General features: G+C 42.3%; 1 protein-coding gene across 1 annotated transcript; it reads left to right on the top strand.

The window, feature by feature from the left end:
• Window positions 1–5,426: 5,426 nt before the first annotated feature.
• LOC130560517 (uncharacterized) lies at window positions 5,427–9,905 on the top strand. Its single transcript, XM_057344341.1, has 12 exons — window positions 5,427–5,481; window positions 5,839–5,907; window positions 6,018–6,122; window positions 6,267–6,356; window positions 6,736–6,834; window positions 7,080–7,224; window positions 7,901–7,981; window positions 8,118–8,226; window positions 8,320–8,372; window positions 8,490–8,619; window positions 8,724–8,798; window positions 8,939–9,905. Exons 2-11 carry the CDS (start codon window positions 5,844–5,846, stop codon window positions 8,763–8,765), a joined length of 918 nt encoding a protein of 305 aa, XP_057200324.1. The 5' UTR covers window positions 5,427–5,481; window positions 5,839–5,843; the 3' UTR covers window positions 8,766–8,798; window positions 8,939–9,905.
• Window positions 9,906–11,089: the final 1,184 nt, after the last annotated feature.

Genomic DNA, 11,089 nt, shown 5'->3' with positions numbered 1-11,089 from the left:
TGGTGTTTCAAGTCAGATCCGTGGGCGTGGCTTGTTGGTTTTGACTAAATCACTTGAACAGGGAGAGGGCCCCCGGGCTTGGTGTGTGCCCGGCTCATACCCCCCCCCCGGTGCTGAGGTAAAAAAACGAGCTTGTGGTGTGGAGTCGGGTGGAGAAAGGATGTTGCGAAACGTCTGAGAGAATGGAGGTGAGGTGGCTTGACTACTTATAGGCTGTTAGGATGATTGCTATGATTGTTTATCGAAAGCCAGCCGAGTTAATTATCTGCACGTGCTCCTCCCTAACCTTGTTAATAAAACATCATTTCATGAGTTTGCCTTGCAGCTAATGAACTGTGATGGATAAGTATGCGTGTTTGGCGTGCTTTCCCGGGGCGAGGGCTCCGAGCTCGGTAATCCTCCTCGAACTCGGAGCACCTGCCCCTTGACCGGAGAGAGGGCCCCTGGCTTGGTGTGTGCCCGAACCCGGATCATACCCCAAAAATGCAATAGATGCAGGACAGCAGCTGGAGCAACGTATCCCCCAAAGAGGCTGGCTTGAGTTGGCGAGATGCTGGCCTGAGTTAGCGAGATGCTGGCCCTGCTTGGAATAGGGCCTTCGTTGTGGGTTCTTATGGGAGCGAGCGTGTCTGTTGCGCCAAGGAAAGAAGTTAAGGCTCAAGTGGAGCGGTCACTACTGCGGTAGTGTGGAGTATAGATAGGGCTCCTGGGGAGCAGTACTACAGCGGCAGTGCACACCGCCGCTTAGGGCTCCTGGGGGAGGGAAGTTAGTAGAAGCTGCAGCGGCCTCGGAGAAGAGGACTTGGGCCCCTGTGCTGAGGCGATACTGGCTTCTGTAGAAGTTGAATTTGTTTCGGCAGAGTACGGGAAGAAGCACGGGCCCCTGCGAGGGTGATCGCTGCGGCGATACTGGCTTCTGAGGGGGAAAGGGAGCCAGCTGCGGCAGAGTAATGGAAGAAGCACTGGCCCCTGCGGGGAGGTCGCTGCGGCCATACTGGCTTCCGAGGGAGAAAGGGGGTCTGCTGCGGCAGAGTAAGGGAAGAAGCACGGGCCCCTGTGGGGCGGTTACTGCGGCGATACTGGCTTCGGGGGCTAAAAAGGGGGTCTGCTGCGGCGGAGCTAGAGATGGAAGCATGGGCCCCTGCGGGGATACTGGCTTTGTAGAAGTGGTGTCTGCTCCGGCAGAGCACAATTTGGAAGCACGGGCCCCTGCGGGGGCGGTCGTTGCGGCGATACTGGCTTCTGTAGAAGTGGTGTCTGCTGCGGCAGAGCACGGGTTGGAAGCACAGGCCCCTGCGGGAGCGGTCGCTGCGGCGATACTGGCTTCTGTAGAATTGGTGTCTGCTAAGGCCGAGCACGAGTTTGAAGCACGTGCCCTTGCGGGGGCGGTCGCTGCGGCAATACTGGCTTCTGTAGAAGTGGTTTCTGCTGCGGCAGAGCACGGGTTGGAAATACGGAGCATGGTTGCTGTGGCGACGGAGAGAGGTCACAAGCTTTTGCTGGAGCAGATGAGACTGTGTTGATGGAGATGCAGGTTCCTGCTGGGGCATAAGTCCTGTTGAATTGGTTCTTACTGAGCGGTGGAGTGTAGAAGTGAGGGAAGTGGTGGGGGAGGAGGGGATGTCTGCTGCAGCAGAGCATGGGCTTGGGGAAGTGTCTGCTGCGGCAGAGCGTGAGCGTAGGGAAGTGTCTGCTGTGGCAGAGCATGGGCTGGAAGCACGGGCCCCTGTGGGGGGCGGTCGCTGCGGCGATACTGGCTACTGGAGGAGAGGAATCCGCTGCAGTGGAGAGACAGAGGGGGGAGCAGGCTCCTGTGGGGGCAGCTGTGGAATATGGGTGCAGACTGGCACTAGATGATTCGGGCGATGAGGGTCATTTGAGCATCTTAACCTGTAGGCGTCGGAGATGCGGGTAGGCTGAGAAGGTTGGCTATGGTTGGATGGGATACTGTAGGTTGAAGATGTAGATGTAGTATCCTTTTTACGTTTGATTGGTCATGCTGTGCTTGTTGGAATAGGAGATTGTTTTGGTATCTAAAATTGAAAGGTCTGAGATGATTGTGTGGAGTTTTGGGTTGAAGCTGGGGGTGGTGGAGAGTTCCGAGCCTCTTGGAACGTTGTAAATGTGGGTAGGCTGAGAAGGTTGGATGGGAGGTTGGAAGTCCGCGACCTTAAAGGTTACAGCTCCTGAATTGGGACACAGCTTTAGTGTTTCGAGTCTGACGTCATCACGCAACCGTGTTTTTGGGCAAGTTTAACAATCATAGGTAGTTTAGATGGTTAGAGTTAGGTTAGGGTAAAGGTTTCATAAGACTTGAAACACCAAGGATTTAATCAAAACCAACAAGCCACGCCTGCCCGGAGACAAGTGTTTTTAAAAGTTCACAACCGTTAGGTGGAAAGTGCCGTACGCACATTTACAGCCCCGTTTTGTGCGGACGCAACGTTTATAAATGAGACCCCAGGAGTTAGAATAAGAAAGATACAAAAAAAGGTGGTGTCTGCCAATAAAAGGTTTCAAGGAGAATTCTAATGGGCGAATAAGAAAGAGTGTGATTTAGCTTCTTAGCAAGATTACTCCGGAGTTCTCCTCTGCTTTTAGTGCATCGGGTGGGAAGGAAAGAGAACAACCATCCTGTAGTGGTGATCATGTTCTTTAACTGTCAGAGTGGTGTGTGTGACGAAATATGGAAAAGAGCCAAGATGTCAGTGCTGTCTAAAGAAAGATGCTGGACCTGACGAGAGAAAAAGATGCACTGCAAAAAAATTAATTTCTTACGAAGCCTTTTTATCTTGTTTTCTGGTAAAAAATATCTTAAAAATCTTGACAAGGAAAGTGACTTAAGATATTTTGTCTTGTTTATGAAAGAAAATATAAGAATTAAAGCCTGTCCTCCAACTAAAAACGACTCAAAAGGTTGTTTGTACACGTAGCTTATTACGACAAAAGTTCACGTTTTAAATTTAAGCGCCCTCTAGCGATTGTTATGAAAATTGAGATCTGTCTGGTTATAAGCATTCTTTCAAATATCTTTCTCTGTGTTAATCAGAACAAAGAAATTTATACAGATTTGGAACAACTCGAAGGTGAGTCCCTTCCTACATTTTTTTCTAATATCAGAAGCCGTTTCACTCGGATATACGTCACGATACGGAAAAGAAGTCAAGAACAGTTCTTGGTTTCAGAACAGTTAATTTGGGTTAGTTCTACCAACTCTGGGTAGACTTACCTTGAGTTAAGCGCTCGCACCACAACTACGACAAGCCATGATCAATGGAGCTCTGATATTACTATTCACCATGGCAACAGCACCAAAAAAAAGCAACATGGCAGCAGAAAGCGCTTCAAAGTGAGGAACACTAATGTGCTTTTATTAATGTGCTTTAATGTGTAAATGACTTGAGTTTAAATTGATAAAAAGATAAATGTACCAATAAACAAACAAATAATCAGTAAATGAATGAATAAAACAACAGAAATAATAAATAAATTGTCATGTTCTCACTCCACAGCAGTGCTCTAGTGATGAGTGTGAGATGTCGTGGTGTATAGGACAATTGTTAATGTGTCAGACTCTTGCGTCAAAGTCAGACTGATCAACAATTCGAACCCTGCTTGAAGCAGTTTTGGGTAGGAATGGCTGCACGTCTAAATGAATTGTTTATTACCTTTATCACTTAATTTCTGCATTTGTCTGTATTTATTAATTTCTTTATTCATGCACTTTATTTACACACAGTCATATCCTCCATAGATAACTACCATTTGTGAGAACATGTAAGGGAAAGAATCTGCTCTGATGTAATACACGGCCACGATGGCTGATGTCATTGATGTAAGGATGGATGAGATATATTTTGATATATCTAATTCACTGTAAAGAAAAATGGTACAGTTTTAATAAAAATGCACGGGGAAATAACAAAATTCTACTCAGGTCCTAAATTCCTCTCCTGAAATCAAAGTACATCCTTATGAATTAATGCAGCCTCTTCACATACAGGACCCTCTATAAAAGCACATATGACATATTAGTCAGTGAGATGGTCTCTGTGATCAAAATGTGTGCCATGAATGACTGTATTAATGAATGAATGAATGAGGTACACCCCTCTTGCGCTTTAAAAAGGGGGAGGAGATCAAAAGAACTCTGGGTTTACCAAAGAAAACCTGCTCCTGACCAGAAATTACTATGGTTACTGACTCCCAGTATAAGTTCCTACCTCCATAACCTCTCTTTTGCGGCACAACTTCTTGTCCAGGCCCTGGTAATCTCAAAGTTGGACTACTGGAATGCTCTCCTTGCTGGTCTTCCTGCAAAGGCTATCAAACCGCTCCAGCCGGTTCAGAACGCAGCAGCACGCCTCGTCTTCCAACAGCCCAAAAGGGCTCATGTGACACCTCTTTTCATCTCTCTCCACTGGCTACCGGTTGAAGCCCGTATCAGATTCAAGTCACTAATGCTTGCCTACAGGACTATCACTGGATCTGCACCGGCATACTTTCACACCCTCCTACACTGCTACACCCCATCAAGAACCCTGCGTTCAGCAAACCAGCGGCGTCTTGTACTGCCTTCTCATAAGGGCAGTAAATCGCTTTCCCGTTCATTGTCCTTCCACCTTCCTGGTGGAACATTCTTCCTAACTCGGTCCGGTCAACCACATCTCTCACAACATTCAAAACACTACTTAAAACCCATCTCTTCTGTGAATACTGGACATACAAAGGAGAAAAAAACCTAACCCTCTCTCTTTCTCTCAACAGGTAGTGGTCTAGCTTTTGTTGAAAAGAGAAACTTTGTATTAGCTCCTATTGTATTATTGCTCCTGTATGACATATCGCTTATTGTTCCCCGAACTCTTGAAGCACATACATAAATAACAACATTAAAAACAATGAATTTGTACATAAATGTTCACTGACAAAGATACTAATTGCCTAAAATGTGACGAGTAAAAAGCAGTAAGTGACTTATAGTATATGAATACAATCTTGAATATATCCCACAATATACAACAAAGCAGTGGTTTTTTTCTTGTTTTAAGCCAACAATCATCTTTGAGGGAAAAGTCTTGTATTTCAAAATGTGTTTTGTTCAATGGAAAAAAGTCAGACGGGTTAAACTGAAGGACATGAAGATGAGCAAATGATGTTTGAATCAAACGCAAAACTCGAACTGAAGTTGACGTAAAAGTCTTTGACTTCTGCGTTGCGGCGTCAAGCGTTTTAACGAGACTCTCGCTCCTGATTGGCTGCTTTGCGTTCTAGCCCGACGTCACGAAGCCTCGCGCGTCCAGCAGCCAGATGTTATCAGCGCAAACTGCAAACAGTTGTGTCAGTGACCGGTTCACTCCTCGAGTTTGGATCGCTCACATCTTCGCTTTAATACGATTGAGAATCTGTTTGCTGTTGGATCTGTTTAAGATCTCAGAGCAGTTCACAGTTTCTGATCTGTAGAAGAGCTCAGAGCAGCGCGAGGTGAGTGATCAACATGAGTTTTTATCGACGTTAAGTGTGTCTAAACTTCACACAAACGAATATAAAGTCTTTGAAATGTATTCTCAATGCAGTCCTGTCACAATATTTGACGATTACTACAAGATAATCGTGGCCGAAGCACAATACGTGTTTATTTATAACTTTACAGCACGTTTAAAAAAACTGTGTAACCATCGACAAAATGTTTAACTGAATTATTGACAATATTATCACGTGTGCAGTATTAACACAATATCTATAGTCACGGTTATTGTTGTCATGATTACTGGAAAACTGCTCTTGTAAAAGTGAAGTCGATGTGAATCTGTCAGTGAATTGTGTTTTGTTATTTCGCAGAGAAAATGATTCAGAGCAAGTTCAGAAGTTTCAGGCCCGTCGGTGTCAATGAACAACAAACATATTCTGGTAAAGTTTGGCGTTTTAATTGTAAAACCTATTAATGCTTGAGTGAAAGGAAAAGTGCATCGAGTTTCTTCTTGAAAACAATATTGAAGATGAAAATCTGATTTGTTTAGGTGTTGCTTCATTGAGTCCACGTCCACCGCCTGAGAGAAGCCCCGTCACAGAAAGTGTCATGAAGAGAAGTCATGGCTGCACCGTCTGTGGCCGCTTCAACCCTGGTGAGTTTGGTAAAACAACATAAAATCAGCGTTTCAATGTTTCATATCTTAAAAACTGTTTGTGGGTGAAGTAAAACACACAAGGTACATACAAACTGTTTCAGCATGTAATAAATCTGCTGTGTGGTTATGTTACTGTTGAAGCACTGCACCCAAAGCCGTCACCCAAGAAAATCGAATTCCCAAACGACAAATGGACCAGCGTGTGGAATCAGTGCGCCACACAGCGCACAGGTGAGCTCATAAAACATTGGGCCCATGTGCTAAATTACAGTCAGTAGCATGAAACGACACTCGTGTGAGTGTTAAGTAAGCTAGAACAATGAGAAGAAATATGCTGTATGTGTAGATTTATGAACGAGGCATTTATATAGCGCTTTTCTGTGTATTGTTAGGGTGTTTAAGCTGTTTACTGTGTGTTGTTGGTGTGATCTTGCTTGTTACTAGAGCATTTCGGCTAGTCAGGTGTTGCTAGGGTCTTTAGCTGTTAACTAGGTTGCTAAACATTTGAAGGGTCTTTAAGTTGTTACCTTGCTAAGGTATGCTAGGTTGTTAATAGGGATTTTTAGCTGGTAATGAGGTGTAGCTAACGGATGAAAATCTGATTTTGCAGGTTCAATGTACCCACGTCCACCGCCTGAGAGAAGCCCCGTCACAGAAAGTGTCATGAAGAGAATTCATGGCTGCACCGTCTGTGGCCGCTTCAACCCTGGTGAGTTTGGTAAACCAGCGTGACGAAGTGAAATTTGCAGTATTTAGAAAACTGTTTGTGGGTGAAGTAAAACACACAAGGTACATACGAACCGTTTCAACATCTGATGCTATGTTGCTATTGAAGAACTGCACTTGAACCCTCGTGCTAAATTCTCAATCAGTGAAATGAAACAACCCGTGTGTGAGTGTAAAGTGATACATGACATCTCTATTAACATGAAATAAATCTATGTTGATTGGTAGGTTTGGCACTGCCTCCGCTGAGCCAACAGAAGAAGCTCAGGACGGATAAACAGCAGAAAGAACCCACTCTGAGAAAAGATCCATTTATCCACTTATCCACTTCAGTAGAGTACCTGAAGACTTCTCTTCACGCAGCTCATCCAGAGTAAGACATGCTTCATTCTCATCTTATCACGCCTTTCATTTGTGGATATTTTTGGGATTCGCTCCAATATGTGTGTGTATGTAACATCTAACCAAATGTCTGAATGTGTTCCTGATCCGTCCCTCTTATCGAGAAGCCATGGAGAAATGACTCCAATAAGAACCGAGAGGTTTTAAGAAATGTTTTTGAAGGCGTGAGCTCCAGGTGATGTCTAGAGAGGAGTCTCATCTCTGATGTCTCTGTGCTGGTTAAACATGAGATATCATTCGTTTTAGCCATCGTTGCTCTTACAGTATAAATGTATGATTTGTTCCAGAGGAAATCGTTTGGCTGTCAAAGAGAAGCAGATTTGAGATTATATTTTTATATGGATTTATGTTTTGTTTTATTGTAAATATACTGTACAGTAGAAGATGCTTCACCGTTTTCAACATATTTCAATCAAATGCTTTGGAGTGTCAAAAGAGATTTCCAAACATTTATTGCCTTTAACGCTAATAATCCAGAGAGATTTGACTATGAAAGAAAGACTGTATGACCCACACAGAGATCTGATCTCCATCATTGAGTCGTTTTCAGTAGTTTGTTGCACAGTTCTTTCCTGTACTCCAGACTTCACTTCTGAACTTAGTTGAGAAATGAATCGTGATTCTGAACATCATGTTTTATTACACAGGGATCGCAGTTTGATCTTCTCCATTCTTCAGAAAGACAGAGTCCTCGCAACATTGAAGGAGAGATTAGATGGACTTGAAATGTAGGTGGACACATCACACATCCAAATATACACAATTCTTCTTCTGTTTCTTTACATTTCAGTTGTACACAAACAGTGCAGCTAAAACGTGTTTGAACTTGATTATTACTGTCACTGATATTTATTCTGATGGCAGGGAAATCAAGAAGCTCGAGGAGAGGTCGAAGGGGATGGACAATTACAGAGATCGTCTTCTGGAACACGTCCCACCTGAGGTGCAAGAAATGATGGAGAGAAACGTAAAGGTGTGTTTGCTCTTTTCTTCTTTAAATAGGATCCAAACACCATGCTTGCCTGTGATTTTGTTTATTTTCATACTGTTTGTGTGTGTAAAACAGGCCACCCAGGCTGACGGTACAGAAGGAAGAAACATGATGCTGCTGAAAAGCATGTGAGTTGTTTTTACACTGACAGATCACTGATCTAATGACAGTAACTCTCTCATTGATGTCACAATGACTACACATCAGGACCAGTGCTAGACCGTGTTTCTCATGTTTTTGTCTAGAAACCGGTCGATGGGCTCAATAGCTGAGCAACAGAAGATTGTCTGTCAGGGGATCACGAGCAGGATAGAGCTCGTTGAAAGACTGAAGCTGGAGATGAAGAAGATCTCCAAAAAGATGGCGGAGGACCAAGTAAGAGTCCAAACTATAGTGCACATGTGCTCCAACACATCTGAATTCTAAACACTTTAAAACTCTTTGTCTTCACATCGTGATGTTTTTCTCTTGTCTAACAGAAAGTGCTGTCAGAGATCAAATTCGAAAGATTTAGTAGGTGACCTGGAGATCTTCAGATACAGCGGAGCGCCAGGGTAGGTCCTTTGTCTTTATGACATATGCAGGCCAATGAGTTTCTGTTGTCTCGGGGAGAAAACGGTTGTAATTTATGTGAATCTGCAGATCAAAACACCTCCATGAAAGCTCACTCTCTCTCTCTCTCTCTCTTCCACAGTAAACAGAAACCAGACCTGAAAACCTGGACACAGCAGCAGATTCTGAAGACCAGGTAAATAACAAGGTTTGTATTTTGAGCTTCAGATGAATACCCTACTAACAAGCTAGTATACCGCGTTTCTAAGGCTTGTTACTAGGGTATTTCCATAGTAATTATGTGCTGCTAGAGTTTTTTTAGCTGGTAACTAGGGAGCTTCATCTGGTTACTATGGGTTGGTAAGGTTTTTAGCTGTTTACTTTATGTTGCTAAGGTATGCTAGCTTGTTACTAGGGTATTTTGGGTGGTAATTAGGTGTAGATAAGGGATTTTAGCTGGTTACTAGGGTATTTTGGCTGGTAATTACAGGTTGCTAGGGTGTTATAGCTGGTAATGGCGTTACATCTGGTTGCTTGATGTTTTTAGGGTCTTGAAGCTGTTTACTGTGTGTTGCTAAGGTATTCTAGCTTGTTACTAGGGTATTTCGACTGATCAATAGGTTTTGCTAGGATGTTGTTGCAAGCAGTTTTTCCACTTATTAGCCCATCTACTTACTTAAAAGCAGAATTCATCCTCTCTGTAGTTGCAGCAGCTTTACGTTAACATGCCAGAGGAGAACTGGCCCTCCCGGTTGAGCCTGGTCTCTCCCAAGGTTTTTTTCTCCACTTTTATACATGTATACATATATAGTGGAGTTTTGGTTCCTTGCCACTGTTGCTCACTGGGAGACTCAAACATAAACATAGACATCTTACATTTAACGGCAGTATATACATTCTATTTGCACGATATGGTATTATTGCAAATTTTTCTGGTATATTAAATATCTGGTATTTTTTCAGCGCTGACAAAATCGTTTAAATTATAATATTGTAAATAAACCAGCATCAGTAATCAGTATTATTATTAACCCTGATGACTAATATCGCATTGAGAATCTGCACATTAGCAACCAGCGGCAGTATCACTAACATTATTAACCGACTGATATCACGTTGACACTCTGCGCAGACTTACTTCACAGACCTGAATGTCATTAACTCTAATTTTATTAACTGTAATAACTAATATTGTGTTGACGTTCTGCACAATTATAATATTATAAATAAACCAGCATCAGTAACACATTATAATATTGTAATTTATATGGAGCGATTTTGATCTCATTAATTATTGACACATAAAACACGATGTTCACTTGCGTAGCCAGTTTCACATGCATAAAACCTAATTCAGGTGCATAAATTCTATATATACATTCACAAAAACAATTCACCTGCGTAAAATAAAATGATATTCTCATAAAATACGTTTCACAAACGGTAAATACAATTCACAGATGTACAACTGTGCACAAATATTTTGAAAGTTTAAAATGCACAAGTTTATCATGGAATGTGAACGTGCAAATCGTCACTCACGTGTGAATCGCCTTGGATTTGTGTGTGTGTGTATTTTGAGACTCTCTTGGCAGCGCCGCCCCTCCCACTTGAGTTGTCATCCTGTTTAGCCAATCAGATTCATCCTTACAACCTTCAACCAAACAGGAAGTGAGTCAAACTCTGCAAAAGGTGCGCGGAGCCGTTTTCCTTGAGTCCTGTGCTCTCCGCGGTTATGATTGGTTGAAGGGTAAGGTTGAATCTGATTGGCTAAAGTGAATAGTTTTTTTTTTGTGAATGTACATATTTATTTATGCACCTGAATTAGTTTTTATGCATGTGAAACTGGCTACGCAAGTGTACATCGTGTTTTATGTGTGAATAATTCATGAGACTAAATTCGCTCCATAAATTTACCCATAAGTACTGTACAACTACATTACACTGTGATATTAAGAGTGAGTACTAAATGTAAATGTAAGTCTTGTACATATTACACACTTTATAATATAATAAAGAATGTGCTTCGATTAATAATTGACAGTTTCTTATAATCCAATATAGTACTTATTTCAGTTTAGTTTCATTCATGTACATTACATAGAGAATGACTTGCAATAATACCATGTATTTTATTTATATATAATGTCTTAGTTTTATTTATTTATTATTATTAACATTTCTTTGAATTATAATCTGTGTAAAACTGCTTTGCAACAATCAAAATTGTGAAAATCGCTATAATACATTATACATACAGATAGGTCTGTGTACGTCTTGTTAGTTTGATTTT

Source organism: Triplophysa rosa, linkage group LG10 (genome assembly GCF_024868665.1).
Source record: "Triplophysa rosa linkage group LG10, Trosa_1v2, whole genome shotgun sequence".
Classification (NCBI taxonomy): Eukaryota; Metazoa; Chordata; class Actinopteri; order Cypriniformes; family Nemacheilidae; genus Triplophysa; species Triplophysa rosa.
Note: the sequence above shows the minus strand (reverse complement) of the source record. Positions and strands in the feature narration are given on the sequence as shown.